At 54.1% G+C, this 18,648-nt stretch overlaps 6 protein-coding genes across 6 annotated transcripts; 3 read left to right on the forward strand and 3 right to left on the reverse strand.

Moving 5' to 3' along the window:
- Positions 1 to 762: 762 nt before the first annotated feature.
- Positions 763 to 4,074, forward strand: VTN31DRAFT_2749 (uncharacterized protein; the record flags this gene model as incomplete). The annotated part of the gene is made up of 1 exon (XM_069402951.1): positions 763 to 4,074. The coding sequence occupies one exon, from the start codon at positions 763 to 765 to the stop codon at positions 4,072 to 4,074; it is 3,312 nt and encodes a 1,103-aa protein (XP_069262182.1).
- A 631-nt stretch (positions 4,075 to 4,705) lies between these two features.
- Positions 4,706 to 5,019, forward strand: VTN31DRAFT_2750 (uncharacterized protein; the record flags this gene model as incomplete). The annotated part of the gene is made up of 2 exons (XM_069402953.1): positions 4,706 to 4,882; positions 4,942 to 5,019. 2 exons carry the CDS (start codon positions 4,706 to 4,708, stop codon positions 5,017 to 5,019), a joined length of 255 nt encoding a protein of 84 aa, XP_069262183.1.
- A 150-nt stretch (positions 5,020 to 5,169) lies between these two features.
- VTN31DRAFT_2751 (uncharacterized protein) lies at positions 5,170 to 9,151 on the reverse strand (the record flags this gene model as incomplete). Its single annotated transcript, XM_069402954.1, has 2 exons — positions 5,170 to 6,059; positions 6,127 to 9,151. The coding sequence occupies 2 exons, from the start codon at positions 9,149 to 9,151 to the stop codon at positions 5,170 to 5,172; spliced, it is 3,915 nt and encodes a 1,304-aa protein (XP_069262184.1).
- A 2,976-nt stretch (positions 9,152 to 12,127) lies between these two features.
- Positions 12,128 to 14,132, reverse strand: VTN31DRAFT_2752 (uncharacterized protein; the record flags this gene model as incomplete). The annotated part of the gene is made up of 5 exons (XM_069402955.1): positions 12,128 to 12,280; positions 12,362 to 12,956; positions 13,016 to 13,730; positions 13,813 to 14,006; positions 14,068 to 14,132. The coding sequence occupies 5 exons, from the start codon at positions 14,130 to 14,132 to the stop codon at positions 12,128 to 12,130; spliced, it is 1,722 nt and encodes a 573-aa protein (XP_069262185.1).
- Positions 14,133 to 14,568: 436 nt separating this feature from the next.
- On the forward strand, positions 14,569 to 15,727 carry VTN31DRAFT_2753 (uncharacterized protein; the record flags this gene model as incomplete). The annotated part of the gene is made up of 2 exons (XM_069402956.1): positions 14,569 to 14,816; positions 14,875 to 15,727. The coding sequence occupies 2 exons, from the start codon at positions 14,569 to 14,571 to the stop codon at positions 15,725 to 15,727; spliced, it is 1,101 nt and encodes a 366-aa protein (XP_069262186.1).
- Positions 15,728 to 16,108: 381 nt separating this feature from the next.
- Positions 16,109 to 17,420, reverse strand: VTN31DRAFT_2754 (uncharacterized protein; the record flags this gene model as incomplete). Its single annotated transcript, XM_069402957.1, has 2 exons — positions 16,109 to 17,319; positions 17,372 to 17,420. 2 exons carry the CDS (start codon positions 17,418 to 17,420, stop codon positions 16,109 to 16,111), a joined length of 1,260 nt encoding a protein of 419 aa, XP_069262187.1.
- Positions 17,421 to 18,648: the final 1,228 nt, after the last annotated feature.

The raw sequence follows: 18,648 nt of genomic DNA on the forward strand, positions 1-18,648 counted from the left end.
TCCCACGCAAACACGCACATGCTGTGAATGAATTCATGACAAAGTCACGCTCGTTTCCTTTGTTTATCTTTCCTTTCTTGTTACCATGTTTTCTTCTTTCTCTGAACGCTGGCCTGTGAATGCCAAGGGAACGAGGTGGTGTGGTTCTTCGTTCTCCAGCCTCAGGACGTTGTTTATTGTTTATATTATTTTAGTTTTATGTTCATGGCTTGGTCGCAGACAGACTGACCAACGGAACTGTGAGAGTACTGACGGTTGCCCGGATGAAAGGCGTTTGATGCTTCCTATATACCAATGTCTGTTTGATTCTTGGACGTCTATTGCAGTCGTGATGTATGATAGTCGATTTCCTTTGTGAATGATGACGAAGTTGAGTTTTGAAGCCTACTTCAGAGTTTGATAATTCAGGGTTTTGGCGTTATAATACTCCTGTCTCGTCCAATGTTCGACTGTCTTGGAGAACTGGTCTGATGTGATGCTGGAAGCTTTGGTAACCTGGCATAAAGTATAACCAGTTAACTACTATGTATAACTGCCCTTTGCCACGGGTTACTTTGTTACTTTGTCTGTAACTCAAGCCCATAATATCCAGGTATACAAGCTGTATAACTATAACCAGACAACGGTATTCGGAGAAGCTCAAGAGTCTGGCGAAACCAGAGCGTCCATCGCCACCCGATTCTACGCGCTCTTTCGGCTTGACAGTTGCATTCAGACCGAGAATTCAACCGACATGGCCTGAAGCTCACCGCGCAGCCGACAATGGACACGCGCACGTTCGTCTCCGACGCCCTTCTCCGTCTTACCGGCGCGTCGGACCCCACGATTATCGATTTCTTCCTGGCGACGGCCAGCGAGGCCAGGTCTGTAACTTCGCTGCGCGACAATCTCGCGCCGTTTTTGGAAGGGGACGAGCGCGAGATTGATTCGTTTTGTGCAGACCTGTGGAGTCGCGTGGGACATCATGATCCGACCCCGTCCGCAAATCCTTCGTCGTCGTCAGCTTCGACGAAGAAGAAATATGCTTTGGTGGACATGGAGGATGAGAGTGATCTCGGGGCGGTAGGGCCGGTCCCTAGTCGAGATCGCGAGTCAAAGAAGAGGAAGGAAAAGTCCTCGGCGACAATCCAGAGCAGTCGATGGGCGGACGACGTTGGTGAGAGCAGTACAAGCGGACGTGATCGAGATGACGGCCGAAAACGAGAGCGAAGCCCGGAGGATGACGGCCACGATCATCGACATCGGCGCTCCAGGAAACTGCGAAGGCGGGACGTGGACGATTTTGAGGATCGATGGGGTGACGAGGAATTTCCGCCTGAGGAGGAACACGCAGACGATGCCGGGTCAATGTCGGGCCGCACTGGGGCCGGTGATGAGGATGGGGCGGTATCCCCCACAAGAACGACCTCTTCCGAAGAGCTGGACGAGGAGGCCCGAGCGGAGCGTGAGCGGCAACGGGATTTGAAGGAGCGGGATGAGTTCGCCAAGCGACTTGCGCAAAAGGATGAGGAGAGGACGAAGAAGAAGATCGTCGAGGACCGTACACGGCGGGGCGACGCAGCTGATCGCCGTGCTCTGGCGGATGATCCCAAAGCCCGAGAAGCGATCATGCCCGAGCTTCGACTCCGGTCCCGGCAGGAATACCTCAAGAAGCGCGAGGCAGAGCGTCTGGCATTGCTCCGGAGACAGGTCGCGGAGGAAACGCAGGAGCTGCGGGAAAATCCGAACCTGACCCGGCGGGAGAAAGAGCAGTTTGCGCGCAACCGCGAGATTCTCCGGATCGCCGAGGAGCGACTCAAGATCGATGACTATCGGGACGGATATATGATGCCCGAAGATTACATCACCGAAAAGGGCAAGATCGACCGCAAAAAGAAAGAGGAGGCCCTGTATAAGAGGTATATCGAGCGGGATGAGCGCGGCCAGGAGCGCTTCATCACCGAGCAGGAAGAATGGGAGCGCGAGCAAACAGCCAAAGCGAAGGCTCAGATCAACCGTGCGGAGATCGTTGACGAGGGGGACTACGAGTATGTGTTTGACGATGAACAAAAGATCAACTTCATCATGGATTCCAAGCTCGAGGGCGACCGAAAGCCCTTGACCAAGGAGCAGCGGATGCTGCAGCAACAGCTAGATGCGGCTGAGAAGAAGGCCGCGTCGATTGAAGAGACACGTAAAAGTTTACCAATCTATCAGTTCCGCGATGAGCTAATTCAGGCGGTCCACGACCATCAGATCCTGATCATCGTCGGTGAGACGGGATCGGGAAAGACCACTCAGATTCCGCAGTATCTCCATGAGGCGGGCTATACCAAGAACGGGATGAAGATTGGGTGCACACAGCCCCGGCGGGTCGCTGCGATGAGTGTAGCCGCGCGTGTGGCGGAGGAACTGGGAGTCAAGCTTGGGAATGAAGTTGGCTACTCGATCCGATTCGAGGACAATACGAGCGAGAAGACGGTCCTGAAGTACATGACTGACGGAATGCTGCTCCGGGAGCTGCTCACCGAGCCGGATCTGGGCCAATATTCGGTGTTGATGATTGACGAAGCGCACGAGCGCACCGTGGCCACGGACATTGCTTGTGGGTTGCTCAAGGATATCGCCAAGGCACGGCCGGATTTGAGGTTGCTGATCTCGTCCGCCACGATGGACGCGCAAAAGTTCCAAAAGTATTTCGACGACGCGCCTATCTTCAATATCCCCGGCCGGCGATACCCCGTGGACATCCATTACACGTCGCAGCCCGAGGCAAATTACCTTGCCGCAGCCATCACAACCGTGTTCCAGATCCACATCACCCAAGGACCGGGTGATATTCTGGTCTTCCTTACGGGTCAAGAGGAAATCGAGGCCGCGGAACAAAGCTTGCAAGAAACGGCGCGCAAGCTGGGAGGCAAGATAAAGGAAATGATTATCGCGCCAATCTACGCCAACTTGCCGTCAGAGCTCCAGACAAAAATCTTCGAGCCAACGCCTCCTGGGGCGAGAAAAGTGGTGTTGGCGACCAACATTGCTGAGACCAGCTTGACAATCGATGGGATTGTCTATGTCATCGACCCTGGCTTTGTCAAGGAAAACGTCTTCAATCCGCGAACAGGGATGGAGAGTTTGGTGGTGACTCCCTGCTCTCGGGCGTCGGCGAGTCAACGAGCCGGACGCGCGGGTCGCGTTGGGCCTGGGAAGTGCTTCCGACTTTACACCAAGTGGGCGTATTACAACGAGTTGGAGGAAAGCACGACGCCAGAGATCCAGCGGACAAACCTCAGCGGGGTGATATTGATGCTCAAGTCACTCGGCATCGATCAGCTTCTCGAGTTCGACTTCATGGATCCGCCTCCCGCGGAGACGATCATCCGCGCACTGGAGCAGCTGTACGCGCTGGGTGCGCTGAACGATCGTGGCGAGCTGACAAAGATCGGGCGACAGATGGCGGAATTCCCGACGGACCCAATGCTCGCCAGGGCGATCCTGGCGGCAGACAAGTACGGGTGCGTGGAGGAAGTGCTGTCGATCATCGCGATGCTGGGGGAGGCAAGCGCGCTGTTCTACCGGCCCAAGGACAAGAAGATCCACGCCGACAGCGCACGACAGCGGTTCACTGTCAAGGACGGCGGCGATCACCTAACACTGCTCAACATTTGGAACCAATGGGTGGACTCGGACTTTAGCTACGTGTGGGCGCGCGAAAACTTCCTGCAGCAACGCAGTCTGAACCGGGCGCGGGATGTGCGTGACCAGCTGGCGAAGCTGTGCGACCGAGTCGAGGTGACCATCTCATCGGCCGGTGCCAACAACATAGTGCCGATCCAAAAGGCGCTCGTGGCAGGTTTCTTCCCGAACGCGGCGCGGCTCCAGCGCGGTGGGGACAGCTACCGCACGGTGAAAACCGGGCAGACGGTGTACATTCATCCGTCCAGCACGCTGTTCGAAGTCAATCCCAAGTGGGTGATCTACTTCGAGCTGGTCCTGACCAGTAAGGAGTACATGCGGAGCGTGATGCCCATCCAGCCGGAGTGGTTGGTCGAGGCAGCGCCGCATTATCATAAGAAGGATCTCTTACAGAAGAAGTAGATAACGCAATAATGAGGCATGGCTGTATTTTACCATTTTGCCAATATAATAGAGCTATCAACTGATCTGTTTTCTCTGATCAACACTTGGTAGTAGGAAGGAGAACGATAGAGGGCCAGGGACACGACAATCGCGCCGCAACAGGAGATTGGCGAAAAGACTTTCAAGGCATGCTGGAAGGTTCCTGAGCGACTATTCTCAAGGAAGATATGGGAATATCCCATAGAGCGCGAGCGAGGTGTCAACCACTCAACCCTGGTTACTGTATTAGGGTACAGAGGTTTACCGATGACCTAGGTTAACTGACAAGTGTGAACTTAACAATACGTACTCGTACGAGTACTCTTACGGATGAGGTACATACCTACCTATGTAGGTTAGGTAGTCAAGTAGGTTAAACCATATCAGGTTAAGTATGTACTCCGTAACCTAGGCTGATCTCCAGACTCCAGACAACGGCAAACCTCGGCTCAATCAGCACGACGAGTCATCTGTCGGCTATTACATATCAGCTCTCTCTCCCTTTACTATAAAAATCACCCTCCAGCTCCTTCGCAATTCCTTCGAACGCGCCAGCTCCGACAACAGACCCCGAGAGACAATAAAAAGCAAAGCTCAAAAAAAAACAAAAATGTCCAAAACATTCACCCCCAAGGAAGTCGCCGAGCACAAGTCGGCCGATAAAGGCCTCTACATCATCGTCGACGGGGGCGTCTACGACGTCACAAACTTCATCAACGAGCATCCTGGCGGTAGCAAGATCCTGCAGCGAGTCGCGGGGAAGGATGCAAGCAAGCAGTTCTGGAAGGTGTGTGATCGTTCCTCTCTCTCATGTGGAGGAATGTGTTGCTAATGACTGGGTAATAGTACCACAATCAGGACGTGCTGAAAAAGTACGCGCCAAAGTTGAAGATTGGTGTGCTCAAGGAGGAGGCCAAGTTGTGAGTTCGCGGGGATGGCATTGGAGAGACTGGGTTAGAAAGCGGGTGGTTTTATCTATTATCCTCTAAGATGACCTTATGTACATACGCCAATCCAAGAATACACTAAATTATATACTCCAGCCCCAATAAAACACCCTAGCATGACTTCCCGCTAGAACCCCTTGAACGGATCAGAAAATGTTATACTCCCGTCTTCGGACCGCGACATGTCCAGATCCGGCCACAGGCCTCCTTCGTGCTTTCTTCGGGGCTGGTACGCCATCTGCCGGGCGTCATCTCGATCGACAAACGCCTCCATCCGGACCGTGCCCATGGCCTCAAAGTAGTTGCCCGTGCTGACGCTCGACGGCCCACTGGCCTCGGAGGTCCTTCGGCTGCCCACCGCTGTCGTGGTCGGATACATGTCTGATGAGGCAGCCGTCGTTGTGCTATATGGCGAGGGCAACGGCGCGTAGGGCGAGTAACTTCGAAACCCATTATTACTATTATAATTATGATTATGATGCGGTTGCGGTGGTGGCGGCGCCGGCGCCGGCCCTGACGCCGGCATCCGTGGTGCCGTATTGCTGCGTTTCCGCGTATGTCCTGCATATCGCGGCACGTTTGGCGGATCCGCTGGTTCGCCAATTGGATCAACGGGTTCTGCCATGCCTCCTCCTTCACCGGGGTATTCGGGCACCGGGACCGGTGGCCCCCCAAATGTCCGCTTGTTCCCCGGTTGCGGGCGTGGCTTCCCCTTGGCGACTCGGATCGAGTCACGGATGGGATTCCGTCGCAGGGTGGCCGTCGGGGGCCGCGCAGCGTTGTATTCCTCTTGTGGAACTGGGGGCAAGGACGCAAGGTCATTAATCCCCAGCGCCGAGTGGCTCAGGAACGACAACGCCGTCAACCACACGTAGTGACGTTCGAGCGTCAAAGCGGTGAACTTGAGTGCTCGCTGCGGCGTCAGAATAAGAATAGATCTGTTGAAATGCTTGCCTTGTCCAGCTCCCTTCGGTAGTGGTGTGTCGTCTTTGACGTCCAGTACGGATTGTATTGTCACTGGTCATGTTGCATTAGCGGTTTCTCTCAACCAGTCTCGTATGATGGTTAGAACCAGGAAACTCACACTTGCGACCACTCTTGCCGAGCAACGCAGGGCCGCTCGTCGGCTGCTTGCTGCTCCACATCACGGCTCGTTCATAGGGCGCTAGCCACACCCATCGTCGGTGCCGCACCCCGGAGCTCGTTATGTTCGCTGACACCTCATCGGTACTCTTGCCTTCCCAGTTGTCTTTGGCGTCTGTCTTACCAAACGACTTCCGCCGCCGAACGTATTTATACATCCACTCGCCAACCATCGTCTGCGCAATCGCGTCCACAACGCTGGTCGGATGCACTGAGCCCGTCAGTACCTCCTCCCGACTCTGGGAGTGAATTGAAGAGGACGCCGTGCGGCTCGTTGCCATCGTCCGCGCCGACCGCTTCGTCCGGGGAACCGGAATGTCGTCCGGCAGTTGCGGGCTGTCATCTGGCGCGTACGACGATGTCGACAGCGCCGGCGGCGACCGGGTCCGATTGCTCGCCGTATCCTGCTGCATGGTCGCAGCGGATCGCACCTTGCGCAAGGTTAGCTGTCGGGTGAGCCGTCGATTACCTGACTCAGACCCATAACGATGGCTTCCACTATATGGCGTCGGGCTCGGACTCTGCGCTCCGTCACTGGCGCTCGTCGGGATCTTCCTCGAGCTGAGACGCACGGGGACGGGGAACGGCGGGCGGGCAACCGCGGTCGAGCCGCCCTCCATGGACGGTTCGCTCGGGCTTCGAGGCCGTGCTCGTTGATGGGCTGTTGCCCCGTTCGATATTAGCGTGCTCCGACGGATATCAGCCTGCTTCGATGAGGAGCCCATCTTCGTTGAACGAGACGTCCTCCGCACGGGAGCAGGTCGAGTCCGCGCCAAGAACGTAGGCATTTCCGAGTCAGTCTCATCGATCTCCGGCAGCGAGTTCTTCTCGTCCACGCTCGATCGGCGACTCTTTTTGGTCGACCGCCTTGCGAACGGTGGTCGGGGCCGGGCTGGCAGTTCATCTTCGCTTTGCATGCCGGTCGTACTCTCTCTCTCTTCGTCACTGGCATTATCATCGAATCCCGCAAAGAGACTACTACTCCGTAGCGGTCGCCTGATATCGGACGAGTCATTTTTGGCCAGTGGCCCATTGTCATTGTCGCCTGGGTACGCCTGCACTATATCGGGCTGCTTGCCTTTATCCGCCGTGGTTGTCCGCTCCGGTACCTCGACCGGTGGCTTCAGAGGCTTGCGATGTGGAGACCGTGGAGGCGGCGCAATAAAAGGCATCTGTGGGATGTCGGTGGATTCTTCTTTCGGCGGAGGCTGATCATTGATCGCCGACGGAAGCAAGCTTGCCGGCAGCTTGACGAGCCGTTTGTCAACCCGAATCTCTTCCGTTTGCATGGCTACTGAGCGCACATCACGAGAAAGTTCGACATCAGTTTGGCTCGATGCGTTCTTCATGTTGGGCGGCAGCACCACACTTGAGCTTGGGGAAGTAGGCTCGGACGCTGGAGGATGAATGGCAATCATCGGGATAGGCGGCGGCGTCTGCGCCTTGGGCCGGACTTCTTCCTGTGTCTCCGTCTGCGTGGAGGCCGACATCATAGGGACCGAAACCACCCTGCGAGATGATTCAGTCTCAAGCCCAGCAGTCCGTTTCGGGCTTGAGTCGCGAGCTGGTTCTGGGACCGAATTCAGAGCAGGCTCCGGCGGTTTAGCAATCGCGTCTGAAAGCTCGGGATCCGTTTGACACGAAGTTGATACCGTATCAATATGCACCGTGCCGATTCCACGATCCTGCATTTCGGGAGCCAGAATCGCCGGCTCGGATTGCGTCGAAACTTCCTTGACTTCCTCCAAGTCCCTCTGCTTGGCTCGCAGCTCGGGTGAAGGGGGTGGAGTGTATTGTATACCAACATCTCGGTAATCAACACGAAATTCCACCTCATCCACGTCTTCAGCCGCCGATTCTGCGTCAACCACAGTTGCCTGCTCTAAACTCCCCTCCATCGACAATCCCAAGATCTTACGGGCCTTCATAGACATGGCGTACGATACTTGTGATGACATCGAAGCGGGTCGTGTCTCCTGAAATTCATCCATCGTATCCATGGCGTCTTCATCATACTCGTCGAGGGCCAGCTCATCCGCCAGGTTGAGGCCGTCCACCTTGCCGCCTTGACCATTGGCGTAGCTCATGGAGAACCTGCCGCTGTTCAACATGAACGGTTCACCGTCGCGGGTGCTGACGCTTGCTGTACTCGGTCGCCGTCGGTCAAATCCACCTTGCGGCGACCGAATGCTGGCAGTATCTGTCGTCGTGTCATCGCCCGCGCCAGTATCGGCAGTGGTAGGTCTGTTATTCAGACCACCGACAGCTTGGGCCGCCGCGACCTCGTTCAGGACCGTCTTCAACCGGTTTTCCGCTACATGTAACTTTCGCTGCCAGCTGCGCCGTTCCGCCTCCCATTTCTCGCGATCGCGTTCCCATAAATTCTGCGTCCGCTCGTTCTCTTCCTCGCGAGCCTTCAGCTTCTTCTGCGTCTGCTCCAGCTTTCTTCGAATGTCTGTGATGTTCTCCACAGCTTCATCCCGCTCCCTGGCAAGGTCGCTCAGCGCAGAGGACGTCCCGCCCTCGAGGAGCTGCATCTGTCGTTTCAAAGACCGGTTTTCCTTGGTATGCTTGGCTAGATTCTCGGAAAGATGTTCGTTCTCTGTGCGGATTTCGTCGAGAGTGGCCTCGAGCGCGTCCATCTCCTTGTTCTTACTCTCTATTTCCCTCCGCAATGAGAGAATCTCCGACACCAGGCTCGCATGGAGTGTCGGAGTAAAGCGGCGGGGGTCGAGCGGGGAGATGGTCTCATCCATCGCATATTCGATGACGGCATGTTCGGTTTCTTCGCCGGGAGAAAACTGTTGTACGGGAAGAGATGGCGGAGACGAGGAGATACCAGGCGACGAATCTCTGTGTCGCGATTGGCGCGACGCACTGCGTGATGGCGTATGGAAAGGGGCTGGTGACGCGGTTGGTGGATGGTGATCATCCGTGGACGCGGACGGCGACGTCACTTCGGCCATGGTTGATGGAATCTCACGCGCCAATAGCAATTACCATAATGAACCAGGGAAACGCTCTCCCGGCAAACGGATGCAGACCGGAGAGAACTGGGCCGGCTGCCACGACTGTCTGAATTGAATCGAATCCGACCCGGACTCTCACCAGGATTGTTAAAGCATGACAGTTGAATAGGGGATGAGGGAAGCAAGCGCGAATTGCCAGGGTGAAGTTAGTAATCTACGCGACAGCCGCAGTCAGCATGTTAAAGAGGAGGCTTGGTGACAGGGACAGCCGGGATACAGCAATCGAGTCCTCAGTCCGCGCCGGTCCATTGTCCCCAGGGGAAAAGGGGGGAAGAGTCCGCACCTGATTGTGAGCGCTGCGATTGCTCAGCAACACGGCATGAACGCCGTCAGCAAGAGCAGAGCCGTTCGTTTGTGTGGATGTCCCTGAATCTGAATACAGAAAAAGTACGGTACACAAGTAGATTCTTTACGAGCAGATGGGGAGACCCAGAGAGCAGAGCTGTGCGGCACCCCCCTCTGCGTTTCAGGAACCTCATGCGGCCCGAGAGTTTGGAAATGGGATCTGCTTTAGCCTTGGACAGTTTTAGACTCACTTGGAGTCTTCGACGGTGCAGTACTCGAGCTTCATGTCTCCCGCGGAAGCTTGGAACTCCTCGATCGGTCGAGGTGGGTCCCCTTGGTGCATTTGCGTGCCCAGAGTGTGTCCAGTCAGATTGTCCGTATTCTGTCTCCTTTTCTGATTTTTGCTCTGTCCGCCTCTCTTCTTGAGTTCTTGGACAAGTCAGATTGTGCATTTCCAGCTTGTGCGGGGCTAGTGCGCGACCTAAACCAAGATCGTGTTAAGTCAAGGACGCAAGCGCCGCTACGGAAAAGACAGGCGACGCCGAGGTTCTAAGGAGTACCCACCGGGCCACCATGGATCCTAGTCCGGGAAGTCCCCCTGAGTTAGTGTTCGATGTTTTCCATGGCCCCAATTCCCACTCTCCTAGACGGGCACGAGGGACCTTCAAATTTGGAAAATCCTCCCTCGCGTTGCAACGGGGCTGAACGGACACACTTCTGGCCACTGCGCGATTGAGTTCAGGGTCGAAGCGCATTGAGGTGATCTGATGTGGAAGGGAGAGGAGCGAGACTTTTCAACGATCAATTGATCATCCGCTGGATTCGGAATCAGGCCAGACTGCACGGTGCAAGAACCAGAGACCAATGAAGGAGACCGCAGTGCAATTGGTTGGTGACGGCCTTGGAAAGCTGGTCATGGCGTTTTGCATGGCGGCTCGGGTGCAGGACTCCGTACGCCGTTTCGTTTCTTTGCTTTTTCGTAGTTGGGGAAAGTTCATTAGGCAAACTTAATTTGCAACGTCCGACAAAATCAGGGACCCCGGATACACCCAAGTACTCATATAGGGGCGACATGCTCGTGATACGAACAATGACGACTCGGCGACTAGAAAAGAATTTGTTATGACATTTGCTGTAGTTATTCCGTATTTCAGTATTTGTCAACCTTTGACGCTGGTCTGCACTGCGAGTTTAAGTCAGTTCACTTAGCGGGCATCGTTTTCATGAAGTTCCGACTTGCAAAGTCGTGGCAGTCAGGCAGACCTATCACCGTGTCCGATTCTCTCTTTGGATTATGTAATCCACAACTCCACGGTCTCGGTCCGGCCCATCTGGACCAGACCAGGATTATCCAAGGCTGAAACGTTGGATTCTCTGGTCACCTTGTGACAAGCAATCAAGATGTTGCATGAGTCGTTATCCAAGATCATCTCCGAAGATCGAATTGATCGGCTGTCCCACTGGTGCCGCGCGCGGTGCAGCAGCCTCTGATGACTGATGACGTACTCCGTATTCTGTACTCGTACTCTCGTACTTTCCCAGTGTCAAGCAGTCGGCTCTTCGGACGGTGGAATGGAAATCCAGTTGCTCTCCTCCGCATGACACTGACTAGAGATGACGAGGACGATACGAGTACAAATACGGGGTCTCATGGCCTCATATGTACTCCGTACATAGCCTCCGTTAATTATTCCGTGGAGCCAAACATGACTGGAGTTAGAACTGTTAATTACTATCATAAGCAACAAGCATAGACAAAACAAACCTGAGTCGGTCTGGAAAGTTCAGCCTAACCGCCCGAAGAAATTAAACACCCAGCAAAAATGTCCGTCACGTATGTCCTGAGTTGATGCACTCATTACGTGAATCCTTTGCCCGGTTACTCCGAGAAGGACGCGCGAAACGCAGGAACATTGTCCAACAACAGGGGATTTTCAGGTCCATGGATGGGACTTGATGATATGTACCTACTGTAGCTGCCGATGCCTGCTGCATCTGTCGGATCGATATCTCGAATAGAGATGCATAATTTCCGATCTGTCCCCTATCGATATCGGCATGAGACATGCACTCCGGAGGCATTAACCGAGCGTTAGTCGAGACATCTCCAAGCACAGTGACCAACTAACCAAGACCAGTAGACAAAGGTCCGGCCGTCAGGGGTTTATGCAACGTGACTGTTAGCTGTCAGGAACGAAGCCTCCTGCATTCCGATTCGCGGCTTAGAGGCCTTAACTGCCGGGGTTCATCAACTCCGAAAAGTACAAAGTCAGACAGACTGACCAAGTCGGTGGTTTGAGAGATGGCGGTTGAGTTTATTGAGCATTCCGGATTGAGGTTCCTGCCAAGCCTAGGCCGAGCAAGTTGCAAGCAGGGAAAGAGGGCACCGGTGGACTGGATGGAGAAATTAGGGCAAGAGCGGAAGGAGAGAATGAGACCCATGGTTCTCCCACTTATCGTTCCAGAGAATGTCTCTATGAAGGATTACTCTATGGAATCCTCAACTGTATTTTATAAGAGAGTAGAACGACCATTTACGCCAAATGGATGCTGAAATCAACAAAGCGCGATGATTCATTGCAACTAACATCATCTCATCATGCACATCAACAATCCCAAATGGAAGCATCACCGACCCATTCGAATAACACCCGCGGCGATCAGTTTCTGAATATTCGCCCGCACATGGGCATTCTTCATGTGCTCCTGCAGAGCAGCGGGGTCGTTCTTGGCCTGCTGCAGGATGCTCTGCATGACTGGATCTTGGAGAATGGACATAATCTGGAGAAAGAACCTATTAGCAACCGGTCCAACGTCGAGGCGGAAAGAGTTTGCAAGGCAAATGAAGAAAGGGCAGCTTACCTCAGGGTCATTCTGAATCCGCTTCGCCGTCTCCTCTTCCGTCTCCCCGGCACGAGCGGCGTATTGCGCCTCAAACACTTTCTGCTGCTGCTGCTCGATTTCTCGCGTGTGCGCGTTGTTGGTGTCATGCTCCGAGGCCGCGGTCAGCGCGTCCAGAGCCTTGCTGTACTCCTTCATCGCCAAGAGGGCCTGCGACTTGCGCACGTAAGCTCGAATGAAGTTCGGATCGCGCTTGATCGCCTCGTCGCAATCTTGCACCGCTTGCGGGAAGGCCATCAGTTTGATCAGGGCCGCTGCACGGTTGGAGTAGCCGCGCGGGTCATCCGGCGCCCGCTTGGTCATCTCCGTGAACGCATCCACGGCGCCCGGCCAGTCGGCCTCCTGGAACTTCTTCTGGCCAAGCTCACGAGCCTTCTCAGCCTCCTCCGGGTTGATATAGGCATCGCGCTCCGCCTTGATCTTTGCCTTCTCCGCGGCACGCAGCTTGGTCAAGATATCACCCGTTCGGTGTTCCGTAAGGGACTTGTTATAATATTCAATTGCCTGGTCCAGATCACCAAGCTTTTCGTATGCAGTTCCAATACGGCCAAACGACCTGCGAGAGGAATCCTGTCAGTTGCATGAACCAACCCAGGAAATGCTGGGAACACATACTTGGCAATGGTCTTGAAGTCAGCCCGCAGCTCACGTCCCTCGGTAACGGCCTTCTGGCAGATCTCGATGGCTCCCTCATAGTCACCCTTCTCAAATTTCGCCGCACCGATGTTGTTCAAGTACGTGACGTCCTTGTTCAGTTCCCATGCCTTCTCATAATGCTCGATGGCTTCGTCGAACTGCCGCTTCTTGTAGAGCTCGTTACCAATCTTCTTCTCGGCATCGCCCGCTTCTTGGGCCTTCTTCTTCGCAATGGTTTCTTCATCCTCCGGCTCTGGCTCGGGTTCAGGCTCTGGCTCCTTCTTTGGCTCCTCCGCCTGCGGCCGAGCATCGGGCATGGGTGTATCCTGTTGGCCCTCCGAGCCGGCGCCCCCTGCGAATTGCATATCAATTCCGAGCAGCACGCTCATAACCTGAAGGAATCGCGGATCACGGAGTGCCTCGCCGATGTTATTTGGATTCTCCCTCAATTTCATGAGCTTCGACATGAAGTCGCTGTCTGCAAGAAGTGCCGAGGTCTTGGGATTGCTGGCGAGCTTCTGGATGAGTTGCGGATCCTTGAAGATGCCGCCGATGCCGGCGGTCGGGTCGCCTTGAAAGCCATCGGCCTTGGCTTCGGCGTCAATGGCTCTCTTGACCGCATTGAGGCCGGACTTGAACTGCTCGTTGTCAGGCTCGAGCTTGACGGCCTGCTCGTAGGCATCGAGAGCAGTCACTGCACAAGTTAGTTGTCTCCGAACGGTTCAGAACAAATGAGGAAAAAAAAAAAAGGTAGTATGAAACATGATTATACGTACCCAAGTCGCCCAACCCTCGAGCAGCAGCACCTTTCCGACTCCACCCCTTGGCCCAATCGGGCTTCAACTCGGTGGCTTTGTTCGCATCATCGAGGGCCTTTTGATACTCCGACTGTGCCGCATACACTGCCGAACGGTTCGAATAGAGGATATGGTTATTTGGCTCGATGGCAATAGCCTGGGTGAACTTGTCACTAGCCAAAACGGTGAGCAAGAGTGCCTCGGTCCGTTGCATGCGGGGAGAAAAAGACTCACATGGCTGTTGCATAATCCTTCGCAGAGAAGGCTTTGTTGCCCTCTGCCTTCAACGCGTCCGCCATGCCGGTATCGTTTCACTCAAAGTCCAGATGTCGAAAGAGAGATTCAAACTGGCTAGCTCACAGCACCCTTCAAAGAATCGGCACAGTTAAGTCTGATCCGTTGGAGCTTCTGGAAATTTCGAGCTTCGAGAGAGCTCTCGGTGGGGAGAGGGTAGACACCTGAGGCATATTTTGCTGCCTGATAGTTCAGGCCAAAAAAAATACAGGGCCCACTCCAACTCTTCCGACCTGATGCAGAAAACCGCCTCACCGCCTTTGGGAAACGCAGAAATCATCAACGGCGAGGTGACTCTCTGTGGACTACTGCTGGTGCAAGCAATCGCCATGCGATAACAGTGCTCGCGGACCGAGATTAGTTGGAATATGACCGGTGCAAGATTACGCGAACCCGTCTGACTTCGCATACCAGCTAGATCGGTGACTCTGAACAATCATCATGGCCACCGCGGGGCGCAGCACGGAGGAGCTGGCCTCGGAGCTGTATGAGCAGTGCCAGAACAAGTTCTCCACGGCCCATCTGTTCTATCAAGAGGATCTCCTGAATTTGGGCGTAATACCAAACCGCAATGTGGAGTTGTTGCTGGCCTGTGTGCAGTACCTGGTCGAGCGCAATCTCTTTCGGATGCATGAGGACCGGGACAATCGTTTAGCATGGAAACTCATTTCGCAGGAAGATGCTGAGAGGTAAGACAGCAGACGCAAGCAGGGGAAGCTGCAGTCGCTTACTGCGCCACGTTCGCAGGATTTCGAGTCTCAATGAAAACGAGCGCATCGTTTACAACGTCATTCATTCCACCGGACGGACAGGCATTTGGATTCGTCCGCTCGGAAAGAGAACCAATCTGCACAAATCGAATCTAGACAAGGCACTCAAGTCTCTGGAATCAAAGAACTACATCAAATCTGTTCACAATGTGCGGTTCCCGGGTCGGAAAGTATATATGCTGGCGGACCTGGCGCCGGCGGAGGACGTGACGGGCGGCGCATGGTTCACAGACGGCGTCCTAGATGCTGAATTTATCGGGGTCCTATCAGATTACATTGAATACCACATCAGCAAACACAGCTGGTATGAGGTGCCGGCATCGCAAAAGCTGGGCGGGGTCAAACGCCAGAAGCTCAACAGCGGAGAAGCCGCCACCGTCGACAAATCCGATGCATCAACAACAACAGCCGCTGAGAAGCGATATCTGCCCTATCCGGCAGGGTATAAACACTATCCATCCGTCAGCGATATCACAGCGGAAGTTAACAAAGTAGGCATCACGCCCGTCAAATTGGACGAGGGCAGTGTCAGCCAGCTGCTACGGATGCTTTGTTATGACAACAAACTGATTCCCATCAACAACGAAAACAACTTCAGAGCTGTCCAGAAACCGCCAGACACAGGACTTGGCCGCAAGAAACGCTCCGGCGATAAAACCGGAGAGACGGTGTCGAATTCGGCACTAGAAAGCTTCATTGGGAAAAACGGATTGACAGAAGCTCCCTGCGGCCAATGTCCGGTATTCAACCTCTGTCAGCCCGGCGGTGCGGTCAATCCGGAGAATTGCGAGTATTTTGATACCTGGCTGGAAAAGGTGTTGGGTTTCTGAATATATATAGATAATCGGGCGTGTTCCATGTTCAGTTGCATGCTCATGGAGGTATTAGAGTGGCATCGACGGTTGGACATTTTTGCATAGCGGTGGAGTTGTATTGTTTCTTCTCGTCATTTACGGAGTGAGTGGCGGGTTATTAAAATCAGCAGGGTTTGGTTGGGTGCGTCCAATGTCTCATGGATTTGGGTCGACCTTCAGCATTCGATTTGAGTACTGTATTAGGGATTTGGAGGGATTCTTACTGTATACCATATTATCATATAGAAGATGCATTTCATTTCCTGGGGTATTACTTCCCGATCTAAGTCTACAAAGCCCAAACGCCATGACCTGGACCACCCTTGATGAACCCGTCATAAATAGTACTAATCATCATCACTTTCCGAGATTAGCCCGACACTCGTCACAGTACCAGGATCCCACAGGCTCGCGCGTCAATCCAACGCACTTCCAGTGGAACCACTCATACGGACAATTCTCGTTATCGCAGGCAACCATGTCGCCATGGCTGACGCTGCGGCAGGTACAGTAGACCTTGGAGTCCTCCCCGGCTTCATCCTCCTCCTCGAAATCCTCGTCAGACTCGTCACGGCGACGGCGCGACACGCTCATGCTGTCCGACTCGGAGATGTCTGCGCTGCTCAGCGCCGACTCGTCGTCGTCGTCATCGGCGCCGATCACCGATGACGGGGACTTCTTCTTGACATGTCCGCCGACACTCGACGAGCGCTTGACCGTGCCGGATTTGAGCTTGCGGACCTGCTGGTGAGGGGCAACCTTCTTCGTCACGGCCTTTTTGCTGGTCCCGCCGCCCGTACGCGGGCCGGCACTGCCTGCCCGGCTTGAGGAAACGGGCGTGCTGGCCTTCGGAGTCCCCGGTCCGAGGGACGACTGCCGAAGGTTCGAGGGCGCAGTGCCAGTGGTGCTCAAAGACGTGTTCAGTCGCCGACGTTTCGTGTCCACCGCTCCCGCGGACGACTCGCGCTGGCGTTGTTGGAGATGCGGCTGTGCTGCTGACGGGGTTGAGGGTGCCGAAGCGCGAACCGACGTTTGCGAAGAAGACACCTGAGTCATACTCGCCGACCGGGGACCGTTGGGGATGGGTCTTTGCGCGGCGGCAACCGCCCCGTTCGCATTCCCCGAAGTCGCAGTCAGCGGCGTGTAAGCCCCGGACACCGCATCGGCCGCAGTGGCATTGTCCGGGAAAAACGGCTTTGGCGGCTGGCCATTCTGCTGCTTGTTATCGAACAGCGACGGCAGCGGCGGGTCATTCGACAGCACACCGTCCCGGATTAAATCTCGAATCTTGATATCAAGTTTTTTGATTTGTCGGTCAAGCAACACGCAAGCTTTCTCGCTGAGCTGGATTTTTTCATCTTGTAATTCCCGGCATTTATCCAACCCCTGTAGGATGGCCTTGCTATACTGCTCTTCTTTTGGGTTCGGCGTGAGACTGCCATTCAGTTTGATGAACTTCTGCAAGCTGCTGTCTCGCGAGTTGATCGTGGTACGGTGTTCTTGGATGATCTTGTCCTTGGCTTGGATTTCTTCCATCAAATGGGTAATCTCCGCAGGTAGATTGGCGACTAACAGTCCGCGTCAGCAACGCCGCCACGGGTACTCGTTTGGCTGACTTACCATCATGAATGAATTGTTCGAGGACTGTAGCACAGTCCTCAGCGGCCATAGTTGGGATTTTGCAATCGACTTCTTCTCGTAGGCATCGATTATTCAACCCCTTGTTTGCAATCGGGCCAACAGCGCCACAAGTTCCAAGTCGCTGTGGCGTCGTCGGTATGTCACGTGATAACTTTTTGAGTTTGGGGCCATGTTCTGGTCAGACTTCAGCCCAACTTGTACCAGACGGGACTCTCTGATTGTTCTTTTGATAAAGATCTCAGCCGTTTTATCATATATTGCCTCAAATAAACGGCGCTGAGGTCGTTCGAACAAAGGTTGGCTTTGCTACATTTGAACAGGAGTACTACTAGTTAGGACTACTACTAGTACAGTACTCTCTATGCGCAGCCGCCGTTGAACATGGTTGCAATGATCGCTCAGTGGATTGTTAATTTAGGCAGGCAAGTCCATGATATTACTTCCCATGATTTTGCTATTGATCGAGTCAATGTGCTCGCATGGTCGGAGGGCATGGTCAAGGCCTTTGACGACACCAATTTTCTCCATGGCGGCATAATACATCCCAAGTCAAACCACACAACGGGCTTCACCATTGGACACCATGCCAAGAGATAGAATTTTTGCAGTGCAATCGCTGAAGAGAATTAGGATTTATGCTCTTCACTGACCGTGATGGTGTCTTTGAAGGGGACAAAGAAGAACATGCTATTCATATCACAACGAGTGCAATGGTATTGCAGTTGGACTACAATGAGCTGCACATCTCAACCCAGTAACGACTCAAGCAAGTGACCGTTCGTGGCTGATATACCCAGCAGTTCGATGTTTTGCTCGAATCGCCGCATTGCACTCGGCCACCCATCTTGTACTGCATGATCTACACCAAATGCACAGAATCTCGACTTGGCATAAGATTGCCATATGGTGAACTTGACTGTTGGGTTGCGCTTCGAACTACACGCCATGCTTAAAGATGTTCAAAGGCGCACAGCAGAGTCTTGGGAAGTGTAACCCTTTGTCTAGCATGAGTCTTTGTCAGGGCTGAAATGCTCAGCTCACTCTAAATCGCTATCATTGCATTCGTAGCGATCACAAGGTCACTTCCGTCTCCCTTTTCAAGACCTACCTTATCACGCTCAGCAGACACCATGAATTGTGTGTACTTATCTGAACATAATATGGCAGGTGGAGCTGTGATGGCTCCGCGAGGACCGTCGAGGATTATCTGCCTTGGTATGCCGCTGGGTGATGAAACTCCGAGGGTAATGTCACGG

This window comes from Thermomyces dupontii (assembly GCF_041956625.1).
Source record: "Thermomyces dupontii strain NRRL 2155 unplaced genomic scaffold VTN31scaffold_2, whole genome shotgun sequence".
In the NCBI taxonomy this organism is placed as follows: domain Eukaryota; kingdom Fungi; phylum Ascomycota; class Eurotiomycetes; order Eurotiales; family Trichocomaceae; genus Thermomyces; species Thermomyces dupontii.